The following is a 17,998-nucleotide window of genomic DNA, read 5'->3' as shown; positions in this document are numbered from 1 at the left end:
ATGCAGTGCAATGTAATCGGCCATGGTCGGCGTCCAAAAATGCCGATTACCGATTGTTATGAAAACTTGAAATCGGCCCTAATTAATCGGCCATTCTCTAGTTTACAGTCTAGCCAGACACCTAGGTATTTATAGTTGTCCACATATTCTAAGTCCGAACCGTCCAGAGTAGTCACCCGCAGCAAGAGCGACATCATTGATGCATACAGAGAAAAGAGTCGGCCTGAGAATTGAACCCTGTGGCACCCCCATAGACTGCCAGAGGTCCGGACAGCAGGTACTCCGTTTTGACACATTGAACTTTATCTGAGAACTAGTTAGTGAACCAGGCGAGGCAGTCATTTGAGAAACCAAGGCTGTTGAGTCTGTCAATCACCGTATAGTCGAAAGCCTTGGTCAGGTCAATGAATACGGCTGCACAGTACTGTCTTTTATCGATGACGGTTATGATATCGTTTAGTACCTTGAGCGTGGCTGAGGTGCACCCGTGACCAGCTCGAAAACTGGATTGCATAGTGGAGAAGGTACGGTGGGATTCGAAATGGTCGGTGATCTGTTTATTAACTTGGCTTTCGAAGACTTTAGAGAGGCAGGGCAGGATGTATATAGGTCTATAACAATTTGGGTCTAGAGTGTCACCCCCTTTGAAGAGGGGGATGACCGCGGCAGCTTTCCAATCTTTAGGGATCTCGGACGATACGAGAGGTTGAACAGACTGGTAATAAGGGTTGCAACAATGGCGGCGGATAGTTTTAGGAAGAGAGGGTCCAGATTGTCTAGCCCAGCTGATTTGTACGGGTCCAGGTTATGCAACTCTTTCAGAACATCTGCTATCTGGATTTGGGTGAAGGAGAAGCTGGGGAGGCTTGGGGAAGTAGCTGTGGGGGGTGTGGAGATGTTGGCCGGGGTAAGGGTAGCCAGGAGGAAAGCATGGCCAGCCGTAGAGAAATGCTTATTGAAATTTTCGGTAATCATGGATTTATCGGTGGTGACCGTGTTACCTAGCCTCAGTGCAGTGGGCAGCTGGGAGGAGGTGCTCTTGTTCTCCATGGACTTTATAGTGTCCGGAAACTTTTTGGAGTTAGAGCTACAGGATGCAAATTTCTGTTGGAAAAAGCGAGCCTTTGCTTTCCTGACTGTGTGTATTGGTTCCTGACTTCCCTGAACAGTTGCATATCGCGGGGACTATTCGATGCTATTGCAGTCCGCCACAGGATGTTTTTGTGCTTGTGAAGGGCAGTCAGGTCTGGAGTGAACCAAGGGCTGTATCTGTTCTTAGTTCTACATTTTTTGAAAGGGGCATGCTTATTTAAGATGGTGAGGAAATTACTTTTAAAGAACGACCAGGCATCTTCGACTGATGGGATGAGGTCAATATCCTTCCAGGATACCTGGGCCAGGTCGATTAGAAAGGCCTGCTCGCTGAAGTGTTTTAGGGAGCGTTTGACAGTGATGAGGGGTGGTCGTTTGACAGCGGACCCATAGCGAATGCAGGCAATGAGGCCGTGATCGCTGAGATCCTGATTGAAAACAGCAGAGGTGTATTTGGAGGGCAGGTTGGTCAAGATAATATCTATGAGGGTGCCCATGTTTATGGATTTAGGGTTGTACCTGGTGGGTTCCTTGATGATTTGTGTGAGATTGAGGGCATCTAGCTTAGATTGTAGGACTGCTGGGGTGTTAAGCAAATCCCAGTTTAGGTCACCTAACAGAACGAACTCTGAAGATAGATGGGGGGCAATCAATTCACATATGGTGTCCAGGGCACAGCTGGGAGCTGAGGGGGTCTATAACAGCGGCAACAGTGAGAGACTTATTTCTGGAGAGATTTGGGCATAGACCTGGAAAGTATGACAGAACTTTGCAAGCTATCTCTGCAGTATATAGCAACTCCTCCCCCTTTGGCAGTTCTATCTTGATGGAAAAAGTTGTAGCTGGGTATGGAAATCTCAGAATTTTTGGTGGCCTTGCTATGCCAGGATTCAGACACGGCAAGGACATCAGGGTTGGCAGAGTGTGCTAAAGCAGTGAGTAAAACAAACTTAGGGAGGAGGCTTCTGATGTTGACATGCATGAAACCAAGGCTTTTTCAATTACAGAAGTAAACAAATGAGAGTGCCTGGGGACACGCAGGGCCTGGGTTAACCTCCACATCACCCGAGGAACAGAGGAGGAGTAGGACGAGGGTACGGCTAAAGGCTATCAAAACTGGTCGTCTAGTGCGTTGGGGACAGAGAATAAAAGGAGCAGATTTCTGGGCGTGGTAGAATAGATTCAGGGCATAATGTGCAGACAGGGGTATGGTGGGGTGCTGGTACAGTGGAGGTGAGCCCAGGCACTGAGTGATGATAAGAGAGGTTGCATCTCTGGACACGCTGATTATACTGGGTGAGGTCACTGCATGTGTGGGAGGTGGGACAAAGGAGGAATCTAAGGCATGTACAGTGGGACTAGGGGCTCCACTGTAAACTAAAACAATGATAACTATCATAAACAACAGTATACAAGGCATTGACATTTGAGAGAGACATAAAGCGAGGTATAAAGTAATCACAGGTGTTGATTGGGAGAGCTAGCTAAGACAACGGGTAAGACAACAACCGCTAATCAGCTAAGACAACAACAACAGGTAAAATGGCGATGAATGGGCAGAGAGGGTCGGTTAACTACACACAGGGCCTGATTGACAGAGTCGAAAGCCTTGATCAAGATCAAGCATAAGTTGGCTCTCACAAGGGGACAGCCCAGTCTATGCGATGGCCTGCCGGTGACCATAGCAACAAAATAAACAACGCGTAACGACATAAGCATGGGTAAAAATGTATTAACATGCAACATAAATTATTAATAAAAAAATGGATTAGAGTACAATTTTTCTGTTAAGCGTGACTGCTAGTGTTAGCCAGCTAGCTAGCTACGTAGAGTGGTCATGTTAGCTGGTCCTGTTGGAGGTATGTCACCACACAGGCAACGTTTTCTACTGTGATTGTCAACAAAGACGCCGCTGCTTGCTTCCATGGGCAGAGCACATTGGCCGAGCATCGGTGACTGCTCTGCCTGGATATAATTTAGTCCCCCCCCCCCCTCCCTGACCGCTGATCAGGCTGTGCCCTCTGTGTCAGGCAGTGCAGAAGCGGGAGGGGTTCACCGACACAGCTGATATAACCTAGACCAGTGGTTCCCAAACTTGTTATAGTCCCGTACCCCTTCAAACATTCAACCTCCAGCTGTACCCCCTCTAGCACCAGGGTCAGCGCACTCTCAAATGTTGTTTTTTGCCATCATTGTAAGCCTGCCACACACACACTATACGATACATTTATTAAACAGAAGAATGAGAGAGTTTGTCACAACCCGGCTCGTGGGAAGTGATAAAGAGCTCTTATAGGACCAGGGCACAAATAATAATATAATCAATAATTTCGCTCTTACATACAAAACCGTATTTGTTTCTTGAAAATTGTAAATAACTCACCACAGGTTAATGAGAAGGGTGTGCTTTAAATTGATGCACATAACTCTGCAATGTTGGGTTGTATTGGAGAGAGTCTCAGTCTTAAATCATTCTCCACACACAGTCTGTGCCTGTATTTAGTTTTCATGCTAGTGACGGCCGACAATCCACTCTCACATAGCTACGTGGTTGCAAAGGGCATCAGTGTCTTAACAGCGTGATTTGCCAAGGCAAGAAACTCTGAGTGCAGCCCAATCAGAAACCTGGCAGTGGCTTCTGATTTTAAATTCATTTTTGTTATGAGAATTATGTTCTCCTGTTCATTAACCAATTTAATTACTCAGTCTGCGCTATCAGGATTTGTATGATACTGATAGAAATGAAACAATAGTTAAATGTTTATTCACGGAACGTTCTGACGTGCACAGTACACAGACTTCAAATTATAGTGACACACATACTTCCACACAAACCATCAAGTATCTGCCCGCCAATAGAGTTTAAGGGTGAGAATAGCGTCTTCCTGCCCTCCCCTAAGATAGGGAGAGACCTGGGACTGGGAAGTTCTCAGTGTCCCAGCCAAGGTCGGCCCCGAATCTGGCTCAGACAAGACAGTCTGTTATCAAGATACTAGACACATTGTCCCCAAAACGTTGATTCTGACTAAGAACTATACTCCAGGATATATTATTATTCCCCTGACTAAAACCACACACAGTATTATAATAATCGAATGATTCTAATCAATTTCATACAATCATATGTCTAATCCATTTCATACAATCACATGGTTTCAGACTTATGGTTTCAGGAGTGTAATATTCTAATCATTTATTAAAACACAATTAAAAACATTTCCTTATCAATTTTTCACAGAACTGCATGTTGCAATTTCGATGAGGCTCTCTTGTGCAGTTATCGGTAAGTGGACTGGAGGCAGGGCATGAAAGAGATAACGAATCCAGTTGTTTGTGTCGTCCGTTTCGAACAAGTACCTGCGTAATTGTGCACCCAGCTCACTCAGGTGCTTCGCTATAAAATGTTAAATGGTCGCTGCCCTTATCATTGCGTAGTGCAGAAAATACACTAGTTCAGGGGCCTTGCTTTAACAAAGTTAACCATTTTCACTGTAGTGTCCAAAACGTCTTTCAAGCTGTCAGGCATTCCCTTGGCAACAAGAGCCTCTCAGTGGATGCTGCAGTGTGCCACGTAACCACTCCACTATGTCTCCCTGTCATGGCTTTTGCTCCATCAGTACAGATACCAACACATCTTGACTACCAAAGTCCATTTGATGTCACAAAGCTGTCCAGTACTTTGGATATTGGAGGATATTGTACTGGTAACATCCAAACCTCTCCTCTGGCGCACGGAGGACAACTGCAGGTCCCCTCCTGGTAACATCCAAACCTCTCCTCTGGCGCACGGAGGACAACTGCAGGTCCCCTCCTGGTAACATCCTGCAGAGCAGCAAACCTCTCCTCTGGCGCACGGAGGACAACTGCAGGTCCCCTCCTGGTAACATCCAAACCTCTCCTCTGGCGCACGGAGGACAACTGCAGGTCCCCTCCTGGTAACATCCAAACCTCTCCTCTGGCGCACGGAGGACAACTGCAGGTCCCCTCCTGGTAACATCCTGCAGAGCAGCAAACCTCTCCTCTGGCGCACGGAGGACAACTGCAGGTCCCCTCCTGGTAACATCCAAACCTCTCCTCTGGCGCACGGAGGACAACTGCAGGTCCCCTCCTGGTAACATCCAAACCTCTCCTCTGGCGCACGGAGGACAACTGCAGGTCCCCTCCTGGTAACATCCTGCAGAGCAGCAAACCTCTCCTCTGGCGCACGGAGGACAACTGCAGGTCCCCTCCTGGTAACATCCAAACCTCTCCTCTGGCGCACGGAGGACAACTGCAGGTCCCCTCCTGGTAACATCCTGCAGAGCAGCAAACCTCTCCTCTGGCGCACGGAGGACAACTGCAGGTCCCCTCCTGGTAACATCCAAACCTCTCCTCTGGCGCACGGAGGACAACTGCAGGTCCCGTCCTGATCCTCCTTTCCATCCTCATGAAGTTTTGCAGGACACACGCCTGAATTCCCCCACGAGGCAGTCCCAAATGGCCCTGGTAACACTCGCAGCAATGCACCCAACCGTGCACTGCCCTACACGGTAACTGTAGGCAATCGTTTTGTCGGAATCTCCAGTTGCAAGGTATCTGTAGGAATATGTAAGATAATGTCATTATTTGACTTTTACATCACCAGGTCATTGTTGATTACTAAAGTATAGTATCCCTGATAACAAATCAGGATATAACGTTGGATAGATAGATGCATGTGACAACAGAAAGATCATATCAAGGATAGCATCACAAATGAATACATAAATACCACTTGAAGCTTGATGATAAATTGATAATTTAAGTCAGCTGTGCAGTGCTAAGGCAGAAACAGAAATGTATACCCCAGGACTGAGAACCGCTGTTCTTCATTGGGACCTCATCTGCAGACATGCTTTCATAACTCTCTGTATCTGAGGACAGAAAACATCACATGTTACTCGTATCTTTTTCATTTCTTTCTAGGGACTAGAACTACACAAAAGTACCAGCCCTATCCAGAATAACCTGCTCTCCCTTTTTTGACAGCTGGAGTTGCTATCTGTGGCTGTTTAGCTAGCAAATACATTTGGAGTTTTTGTTTTTGATTTACAATAATACATGCATCAAGTTAGGTGATATTTAATTACCCTAGCTAGCTGTAAAGTTGCCTTTTTTTTACATTTTCGAAATGTATTTACAAACTTGAATAGGTTCTCCCAGCCATGTAAAGTTGCCTTTTTTTACATTTTTGAAATGTATTTACTTACTTGAATAGGTTCTCCCAGTGTACGATTGGAGACAGGGCAACAACTTTTTTCACCAGAGCGGTTTAGAGCACATTACTATTTACCTGTGAATCAATTCATGAATAGGCATTCCCCAGGGCAGCTGTCTAGGCCCCTTACTTTTTACAATCTTTACAAACGACATGCCTCTGGCTGTGTATCTATGTATGCGGATGACTCAGCACTATACACGTCAGCGACTAAAATGACTGCAACACTTAACAAAGAGCTGCAGTTTGTTTCAGAATGGGTGCAAGGAATAAGTTAGTCCTAAATATTTCGAAAATGAAAAACATTGTATTTGGGACAAAACACCCACTGAACCCTAAACCTCAACTACATCTCATAATGAATAATGTGGAAATTGAGCAAGTTGAGGTGACTGAACTGCTTGGAGTAACCCTGGGTTGTAAGCTGTTATGGTCAAAATGTTGATACAACAGTAGATAAGATGGGGAGAAGTCTGTCCATAATAAAGCACAGCTCTGCCTTGACAACACTATCAACAAGGCAGGTCCTACAGGCCCTAGTTCTGTCGCACCTGGACTATTTCTCAGTCGTGTTGTCAGGTGCTACAAAGAGGGACTTAGGAAAGTTGCAATTGTCTCAGAACAGGGCAGCACGGCTGGCCCTTAAATGTACACGGAGAGCAAACATTTAATAATATGCATGTCAATCTCTCCTGGCTCAAAGTGGTGGAGAGATTGACTTCATCACTACTTTTATTTATGAGAGGTATTATGTTGAATGTACCGAGCTGTCTGTCTAAACTACTGGCACACAGCTCAGACACCCATACATACCCCACAAGACATGCCACCAGAGGTCTCTTCACAGTCCCCAAGTCCAGAACAGACTATGGAAGGCACACAGTACTACATAGAGCCATGATTACATGGAACTCTATTCCACATCAGGTAACTGATGCAGCAGGAGAATCAGATTTAAAAAACATTAAAAAAACACCTTTATGGAACAGCGGGGACTGTGAAGCAACACAAACATTGGCACAGACACATGCATACACACACACACGATAACATACACACATACACATGGATCTAGTACTGTAGATATGTGGTAGTAGAGTAGGGGCCAGAGGGAACACAGTGTGTTGTAATGTTTTTAAAATTGTATATTAATTTTGCTGGACCCCAGGAAGACTAGCTGCTGCACACTATATTCCTCTGTAAACTGGTCATCTATGTACAGTTGAAGTTGGAAGTTTACATACACCTTAGCCAAATACATTTTAACTCAGTTTTTCACAATTCCTGACATTTAATCCTAGTAAAAATTCCCTGTCTTAGGTCAGTTAGGATCACCACTTTATTTTAAGAATGTCAAACAATTTGAGCTTCTTCTTTTAAAATCCACCTTTCCAGAAACAAGTCTCTCACCGTTGCTGCTTACTATAGACTTACTATAGACCCCCAGCTGTGCCCTGGACACCATATGTGAATTGATTGCCCCCCATCTATCTTCAGAGCTCGTACTGTTAGGTGACCTAAACTGGGATATGCTTAACACCCCGGCAGTCCTACAATCTAAGCTAGATGCCCTCAATCTCACACATATTATCAATGAACCTACCAGGTACAACCCTAAATCCGTAAACATGGGCACCCTCATAGATATTATCCTAACCAACCTGCCCTCCAAATACACCTCTGCTGTTTTCAATCAGGATCTCAGCGATCACTGCCTCATTTCCTGCGTCCGTAATGGGTCTGCGGTCAAACGACCACCCCTCATCACTGTCAAATGCTCCCTAAAACACTTCAGCGAGCAGGTCTTTCTAATCGACCTGGCCCGGGTATCCTGGAAGGATATTGACCTCATACCAACAGTAGAGGATGCCTGGTTATTCTTTAAAAATGCCTTATTCACCATCTTAAATAGGCATGCCCCTTTCAAAAAATGTAGAACCAGGAACAGATATAGCCTTTGGTTCACTCCAGACCTGACTGCCCTTGACCAGCACAAAACATCCTGTGGCGTACTGCATTTGCATCGAACAGCCCCCGCGATATGCAACTTTTCAGGGTAGTTAGGAACCAATATACACAGGCAGTTAGGAAAGCTAAGGCTAGCTTTTTCAAACAGAAATTTGCATCCTGTAGCACTAATTCCAAAAAGGTTTGGTACACCTTAAAGTCCATGGTGAATAAGAGCACCTCCTCCCCACGATAAATCTACGATAATCGAGAATTTCAATAAGCATTTTTCTACGGCTGGCCATGCTTTCCACCTGGCCACCCCAACCCCGGTCAACAGCCCTGCACCCCCCACAGCAGCTCGCCCAAGCCTCCCCATTTCTCATTCACCCAAATCCAGATAGCTGATGTTCTGAAAGAGCTGCAAAATGTGGACCCCTACAAATCAGCCGGGCTAGACAATCTGGACCCTTTTTTTTCTACAATTATCCGCCACAATTGTTACAACCCCTATTACTAGCCTGTTCAACCTCTCTTTCTTATCGTCTGAGATCACCAAAGATTGGAACGCTGCCACGGTCATCCCCCTCTTCAAAGGGGGAGACACTCTAGACCCAAACTGCTACAGACCTATATCTATCCTACCCTGTCTTTCTAAGGTCTTGGAAAGCCAAGTTAACAAACAGATCACCAACCATTTCGAATCCCACCCTACCTCCGCTATGCAATCTGGTTTCTGAGCTGGTCATGGGTGCACCTCAGCCACGCTCAAGGTACTAAACGATATCATAACCGCCATAGATAAGACAATACTGTGCAGCCATATTCATCGACCTGGCCAAGGCTTTCGACTCTGTCAATCACCACATTCTTATCGGCAGACTCGACAGCCTTGGTTTCTCAAATGACTGCCTCGCCTGGTTCACCAACTACTTCTCTGATAAAGTTCAGTGTGTCAAATCGGAGGGCCTGATGTCCAGGCCTCTGGCAGTCTCTACGGGGGTGCCACAGGGTCAATTCTCAGGCCGACTCTTTTCTCTGTATACATCAATGATGTGGCTCTTGCTGCTGGTGATTCTCTGATCCACCTCTACGCAGATGACACCATTCTGTATACTTCTGGCCCTTCTTTGGACACTGTGTTAACTAATCTCCAGACGAGCTTCAATGCCATACAACTTCCGTGGCCTCCAACTGCTCTTAGATGCAAGTAAAACTAAATGCATGCTCTTCAACCGATCACTGCCCACACCTGCTCGCCCGTCCAGCATCAATACTCTGGACGGTTCTGACTTAGAATATGTGGACAACTACAAATACCTAGGTGTCTGGTTAGATTGTAAACTCTCCTTCCAGACTCACAGTAAGCATCTCCAATCCAAATTTAAATCTAGAATTGGCTTCCTATTTCGCAACAAAGCATCCTTCACTCATGCTGCCAAACATACCCTCGTAAAACTGACTATCCTACCGATCCTTGACTTCGGCGATCGTTGGCTGGCCATCACTTCATATCCGTCGCCAAACCCACTGGCTCCAGGTCATCTACAAGTCTTTGCTAGGTAAAGCCCCGCCTTCTCTCAGCTCACTGGTCACCATAGCAGCACCCACCCGTAGCACGCGCTCCAGCAGGTATATCTCACTGGTCACCCCCAAAGCCAATTCCTCCTTTGGCCGCCTTTCCTTCCAGTTCTCTGCTGCCAATGACTGGAACGAACTGCAAAAATCACTGAAGTTGGAGACTCATATCTCTCTCACTAACTTTAAGCTGCAGCTGTCAGAACAGTTCACAGATCACTGCACCTGTAAACAGCCCATCCAACTACCTCATCCCCCATACTGTTATTTATTTGATTTATTTTGCTCCTTTGCACCTCAGTATCTCTACTTGCACACTCATCTTCTGCCACTATGGCCTATTTATTGCCTTAACTCCCCTTTTCTTACCTCATTTTCACACACTGTATATAGACTTTTTATTTTAATTTTATTATTGACTGTATGTTTGTTTACTCCATGTGTAACTCTGTTGTTGTTTGTGTCGCTCTGCTCTGCTTTATCTTGGCCAGGTCGCAATTGTAAATGAGAACTTGTTCTCAACTAGCCTACCTGGTTAAATAATGGTGAAAAAAAAAATCATTTTCTCTACTATTATTATTTTTTTATTTCAGCTTTTATTTCTTTCATCACATTCCCAGTGGGTCAGAAGTTTACATACACTCAATTAGTATTTGGTAGCATTGCCTTTACATTGTTTAACTTAGGTCAAACGTTTCGGGTAGCCTTCCACAAGCTTCCCACAATAAGTTGGGTGAATTTTGGCCCATTCCTCCTAACAGAGCTGGTGTAACTGAGTCAGTTTTGTAGGCCTCCTTGCTCGCACACGCTTTTTCAGTTCTGCCCACAATCTTTCTATAGGATTCAGGTCACTCCAATACCTTGACTTTGTTGTCCTTAAGTAGTTTTTCCACAACTTTGGGAGTATGCTTGGGATCATTGTCCATTTGGAAGACCCATTTGCGACCAAGATTTAACTAACTGACTGATATCTTGAGATGTTGCTTCAATATATCCACATAATTTTCCTCCCTCATGATGCCATCTATTTTGTGAATTGCACCAGTCCCTCTTGCAGCAAAGCACCCCCACAACATGATTCTGCCACCCCTGTGCTTCACTGTTGGGATGGTGTTCTTCAGCTTGCAAGCCTCCCCCTTTTTCCTCCAAACATAATGATGGTCATTATGGCCAAACAGTTCAATTTTTGTTTCATCAGACCAGAGGACATTTCTCCAAAAAGTATGATCTTTGTCCCCATGTGCAGTTGCAAACCATAGTCTGGCTTTTTTTATGGCGGTTTTGGAGCAGTGACTTCCTTGCTGAGCGGCCTTTCAGGTTGTCGATATAGGACTCATTTTACTGTGGATATAGATACTTTTTTACCTGTTTCCTCCAGCATCTTCACAAGGTCCTTTGCTGTTGTTCTGGGATTGATTTGCACGTTTCACAGCAAAGTACGTTCATCTCTAGGAGACAGAACGTGTCTCCTTCCTGAGCGGTATGACAGCTGCATGGTCCCATGGTGTTTATACTTGCATACTATTGTTTGTACAGATGAACGTGGTACCTTCAGGCGTTTGGAAATTGCTCCCAAGGATGAAGCAAACTTTTGGAGGTCTACAATTTTTTTAATGAGATCTTGGCTGATTTCTTTTGATTTTCCCATGATGTCAAGTAAAGAGGCACTGAGTTGGAAGGTAGGCCTTGAAATACATCCACAGGTACACCTCCAATTGACTCACATTATGTCAATTAGCCTATCAGAAGCTTCTAAAGCCATGGCATCATTTTCTGGAATTTTCCAAGCTGTTTAAAGGCACAGTCAACTTAGTGTATGTAAACTTCTGACCCACTGGAATTGTGATAATCTGTCTGTAAACAATTGTTGGAAAAATGACTTGTGTCATGCACACAGTAGATGCACACTAACGGACTTGCCAAAACTATAGTGTGTTAACAATACATTTGGCGAGTGATTGAAAAACAAGTTTTAATGTCTCCAACCTAAGTGTATGTAAACTTCCAACTTCAGCTGTATACACGTCACAAGACCCACTGGTTGATGCTTATTTATAAAACCCTCTTAGGCCTCACTCCCTCCTATCTGAGATATCTACTGCAGCCCTCATCCTCCACATACAACACCCGTTCTGCCAGTCACATTCTGTTAAAGGACCCCAAAGCGCACACATCCCTGGGTCGCTCCTCGTTTCAGTTCGCTGCAGCTAGCGACTGGAACGAGCTACAACAAACACTCAAACTGGACAGTTTTATCTCCATCTCTTTATTCAAAGACTCAATCATGGACACTCTTACTGACAGTTGTGGCTGCTTCGCGTGATGTATTGTTGTCTCTACCTTCTTGCCCTTTGTGCTGTTGTCTGTGCCCAATAATGTTTGTACCATGTAGTGCTGCTTCCATGTTGTGTTGTTGACATGTGTTGCTGCCATGCTATGTTGTCATAGGTCTCTCTTTATGTTGTGTTATGGTGTCTCTCTTGTCGTGATGTTTGTTTTGTCCTATTTTATTTTTTATCCCAGCCACTCAACACTGAGTTGTGGTAGTCTTGTTGGGGTTATTTGTGCATATTTGATTACATGCAAATGTCTAGTTCAGCAGTTTACACATTATGACTTCAGCCTCATTAAAAACCTTACTTGGCAAAATATAGCTAGCTTTCCTCGCTTTTTGGTTAGCTACCTAGCCAACATTAGCTATCATCTGACTGGTGTTATGTTAGCTAGCTAATCAAAAGAAAAACACATTTATTGGCTAGCTACCATTCTTTGCCTGTTCGTTAGCTAGCTAGCTTTCAGTTGACTACCGGTGTTAGCTAACTACAGAGGCTAGCTGCTGGCCTTTGGACAAGCAACCTAACATTAGCTAGCTAGCTAATAAAAAATATGTTTGCATTTGATTAATCTCAGCTTGAATACCACCTTACAGCCAGCTGTCTACTGTAGCCTAGGTTTGTTCACATTCTTATGACTGGCAGCCTGGTGCAAGCAGCTGTTTCGTTGTTGAGCAACAGACCTGGTGTTTAGAAATCTGTGCTTCGGCTATAAAATATGTTGGCATTGTCAGAAATGCTACAAAAAGTTAGCACATCTTTGGTTCTTAATGGACTGAAGTTTAGCACGTGAGAGAGATGTTTAAATTATACATTTTACCAAAACTGTTACCCCCTACAAACATATTCAGTCCGAATACATATATAATATATATATATATATATATATATAAATGGTGTAACTTTAAGGACGTTGTGGTCTCATTCCTATCTGACTTCTAGATATTGAGCTAGATCGAAGCAAGAATTATTATGATTTTTTTCTTCCTAAAGCTAACCACCCTGTTAAAAATCCGGTATGTTGTTCTCTATAACGGCCGAGCGGCTCTTGACGAGAGGTGGGCAGTGTACTGTGTACCTCCAAATTAAGTTGATTTTGTGACATTTTCATCGATTTGTGTCATGTTGGCTTAGATATGATGGTAGGGAGATTTGAATTGAACATTGAGCTTCAACCAATCCTTACTATAGTGACACCGACCGGCACGACTATAATATAGTTGGTTCACAGTTTGATATTTTAACCTGCGTTTCATGCTCGCGTCTGGTGTGTATGGGCACAATCAACATGATGGTACATGCGCGCGTGCCCGGTGTAGACAGCACTAACACCCGATATAATAAAATAATCAATTGATAGAACCTCAATGTAGTCTGTAGATAATGAATCGCGCAAGAATTATACATTTATAATTCCCTAAACCTGCCCGCCCTGTTATAAGGGACTGTGAGTTATGAGTCATCCTGCGCTTCACAATTTTTACATTTTTTTATTTAACCTTTTTTATTTATGTAGGCAAGAAAAAATTCTTATTTACAATGACGGCCTACTGGGGAACAGTAGGGCAGAACGACAGATTTTTACCTTATCAGCTCGGGGATTCAATCCAGCAACCTTTCGGTTACTGGCCCAACGCTCTAACCACCAGGCTACCTGCCTCGCGACATAATGTAACTCCTAGGGTGTGTTGGAAATTTGTTTTACTTGATTACATGTTTTACCTTTTTTTTTTTTTATATATATTTATTTTATTTTGAAGACATTTTGTTGAGGTGATTCATGTAGTAGTTTCCAGGCTATTTCTGCAACTGTAAGCAGGTTACTTAGTAAATATAACGGCGTATTGTCGAAGACTGGTCCACTTCTCACAAATACTTAAGATTTGTATTATAAACTAAAACAATTCAACAGTAATATCACCTTTCCATAATGTGATTAATTATTGGCGGCCATATTGGATTATGTACCAAAAAATTATAATAGGGGTGCCCATGCCCCAATTTTTTGCGGCACCCTTTCTAATATCAATTAAAGCATCCCAAAGCTGACGCTTTATTCCGCTCCGTAACGGTTTCAGCACTTTTTGATGCTAAGGGCCCTGGACTATATGTTCTGTCACTGTCAAACACGATTGAATGTAGAATTGGCTGAAGTATGATCTAGCTAGCTAGTTAACTATCATTATTTTTTTTGCAATATCCACTGCCTGTTATTGGGTGACGAACAATAACTTGACTTGTGTAGTTAAGCTGGTTGGAATGCATGCTACGTTAGCTTGTCACTAACTAGCTAAAAATAAGGAAAAATAATTCTGCTTCCATGTCGTATTTATATATACAGTCATTGCTTTCACCCCATTCCTGGGTTGTGTAATGTTAAATGATGAAATATGCGTATTGTGAGGGCATTTGGTCAAGAGTTACTCGTTTTATAACTGTCTTTGCGCCCGATTTTGTGTGAAGGCCAGCTATTCTTCTACCCGCCACGTCATGAACGTCACAGTGCCCTCTGGTGGCTGTATGAGTATCAACCTCCATTTTTTTTTTAGGCTTCAGATCATTTCCAACTTTCTAAAAGTCAACTAATATCGAACTTGTAGAGCCATCATCATCAGCCTGGGCTCCAGTCTGTTTGTGCCACTTTGCTACTCTTTGGCAAGGAGTGGCATGATGGCACAAACGTATCTGGCATCAGGCTACCTTCACCCACACCAATAACTCTGTTGTTCTATACCTGTCAACGTTGTTGTTGCTGTGTGTCTTTCGAACACAATTCCCAACCTATAATGTATTTTCTACCCAGCTGTGTCCAACTCCCAACCTATAATGTATTTTCTACCCAGCTGTGTCCAACTCCCAACCTATAATGTATTTTCTACCCAGCTGTGTCCAACTCCCAACCTATAATGTATTTTCTACCCAGCTGTGTCCAATTCCCAACCTATAATGTATTTTCTACCCAGCTGTGTCCAACTCCCAACCTATAATGTATTTTCTACCCAGCTGTGTCCAACTCCCAACCTATAATGTATTTTCTACCCAGCTGTGTCCAATTCCCAACCTATAATGTATTTTCTACCCAGCTGTGTCCAATTCCCAACCTATAATGTATTTTCTACCCAGCTGTGTCCAACTCCCAACCTATAATGTATTTTCTACCCAGCTGTGTCCAACTCCCAACCTATAATGTATTTTCTACCCAGCTGTGTCCAACTCCCAGCCTATAATGTATTTTCTACCCAGCTGTCCAACTCCCAACCTATAATGTATTTTCTACCCAGCTGTGTCCAATTCCCAACCTATAATGTATTTCTCTTTTCTACCCAGCTGTGTCCAATTCCCAACCTATAATGTATTTTCTACCCAGCTGTGTCCAACTCCCATCCTATAATGTATTTTCTACCCAGCTGTGTCCAACTCCCAACCTATAATGTATTTTCTACCCAGCTGTGTCCAATTCCCAACCTATAATGTATTTCTCTTTTCTACCCAGCTGTGTCCAATTCCCAACCTATAATGTATTTTCTACCCAGCTGTGTCCAACTCCCAACCTATAATGTATTTTCTACCCAGCTGTGTCCAACTCCCAACCTATAATGTATTTCTCTTTTCTACCCAGCTGTGTCCAATTCCCAACCTATAATGTATTTCTCTTTTCTACCCAGCTGTGTCCAATTCCCAACCTATAATGTATTTTCTACCCAGCTGTGTCCAACTCCCAACCTATAATGTATTTCTCTTTTCTACCCAGCTGTGTCCAATTCCCAACCTATAATGTATTTTCTACCCAGCTGTGTCCAATTCCCAACCTATAATGTATTTCTCTTTTCTACCCAGCTGTGTCCAATTCCAACCTATAATGTTATTTCTCTTTTCTACCCAGCTGGAGAGGACTGTGAAGCCTACCTAAATGCCTTCGGCCATTACCAGACCAAACGGGACTGCAGTACATACCAGTGGTGCTGTGGAACGTGTGACAATAGATACTGCTGCAGTAGCCTGTCCCTCAGGCTGAGTGAGTCTGAACAGGACCGCTGCATATTCAGGTAGGAGGACAAAATGTCCCAAATCAAATGGCACCCTATGCCCCATAGGGCTCTGGTTAAAAGTAGTGCACTATATAGGGAATTGGGTACCATTTGGGACTGACTCGAGATATAACCACTGACCAGGTAGTTCAGTGTACTGGGATTATGTACTAACCTTGTCTGAGACCTGAAGAACATGGACAGTCTCGGTACTAAAGCTGAAACCCCCCGAGCCACCAACACTGACCAGGTAGTTCAGTGTACTGGGATTATGTACTAACCTTGTCTGAGACCTGAAGAACATGGACAGTCTCGGTACTAAAGCTGAAACCCCCCGAGCCACCACCACTGACCAGGTAGTTCAGTGTACTGGGATTATGTACTAACCTTGTCTGAGACCTGAAGAACATGGACAGTCTCTGTACTAAAGCTGAAAACCCCCGAGCCACCAACACTGACCAGGTAGTTCAGTGTACTGGGATTATGTACTAACCTTGTCTGAGACCTGAAGAACATGGACAGTCTCGGTACTAAAGCTGAAACCCCCGAGCCACCACCACTGACCAGGTAGTTCAGTGTACTGGGATTATGTACTAACCTTGTCTGAGACCTGAAGAACATGGACAGTCTCTGTACTAAAGCTGAAACCCCCCGAGCCACCACCACTGACCAGGTAGTTCAGTGTACTGGGATTATGTACTAACCTTGTCTGAGACCTGAAGAACATGGACAGTCTCTGTACTAAAGCTGAAACCCCCGAGCCACCACCACTGACCAGGTAGTTCAGTGTACTGGGATTATGTACTAACCTTGTCTGAGACCTGAAGAACATGGACAGTCTCTGTACTAAAGCTGAAACCCCCCGAGCCACCACCACTGACCAGGTAGTTCAGTGTACTGGGATTATGTACTAACCTTGTCTGAGACCTGAAGAACATGGACAGTCTCTGTACTAAAGCTGAAACCCCCCGAGCCACCACCACTGACCAGGTAGTTCAGTGTACTGGGATTATGTACTAACCTTGTCTGAGACCTGAAGAACATGGACAGTCTCTGTACTAAAGCTGAAACCCCCCGAGCCACCACCACTGACCAGGTAGTTCAGTGTACTGGGATTATGTACTAACCTTGTCTGAGACCTGAAGAACATGGACAGTCTCTGTACTAAAGCTGAAACCCCCCGAGCCACCACCACTGACCAGGTAGTTCAGTGTACTGGGATTATGTACTAACCTTGTCTGAGACCTGAAGAACATGGACAGTCTCGGTACTAAAGCTGAAACCCCCGAGCCACATTAGCCTCGTTGTTGTTTCACGTTCTGTTATGGTGTCAACCTCAACAACACCCCCGCCTTCCTTTCCTCTTTCCGACCGAGGTCAGATCAGTAATGAATCGCCCCTTTCAGTAGATGTGGGCTCTGTCACAACCTCCGTCGTAAAAAGAAATGCACAAAGACTAGACCACCCCACAGATGAGTTAGGACCCTGGGACTGAACACCTCCCTCTGCAACTGGATCCGGGACTTCCTGACGGGCCGACCCAAGGCGGTGAGGTTAGGCAACAACACCTCTGCCACGCTGACCCTTAACACGGGGGGGCCCCACAGGTGTGTGTGCTTAGTCCCCTTGCTGTACTTCCTGTTCACTCACGACTTCATCCACGGGGCTGCAGTGATGAGGGTCTCGAGCTTCAAGTGCCTCGGTGTCCAAATCGCTAAGTAATTAAAATGGTCCACATACGCACACAGTCGTGAGGAGGTTGAAGAAAAGGTTTGGGCCCTCAA

General features: G+C 44.4%; 1 protein-coding gene across 1 annotated transcript in view; it reads left to right on the top strand.

Moving 5' to 3' along the window:
* LOC120024169 (protein shisa-4-like) overlaps positions 1-17,998 on the top strand; it is a 36,448-nt gene that overhangs the window by 3,068 nt on the left and 15,382 nt on the right. The window contains exon 2 of the mRNA XM_038968340.1: positions 16,070-16,232. Coding sequence (XP_038824268.1) covers positions 16,070-16,232 — 163 coding nt within the window. The remainder of the gene's footprint in view (positions 1-16,069; positions 16,233-17,998) is intronic.

This window comes from Salvelinus namaycush, chromosome 2, assembly GCF_016432855.1.
Source record: "Salvelinus namaycush isolate Seneca chromosome 2, SaNama_1.0, whole genome shotgun sequence".
Classification (NCBI taxonomy): Eukaryota; Metazoa; Chordata; class Actinopteri; order Salmoniformes; family Salmonidae; genus Salvelinus; species Salvelinus namaycush.
Note: the sequence above shows the minus strand (reverse complement) of the source record. Positions and strands in the feature narration are given on the sequence as shown.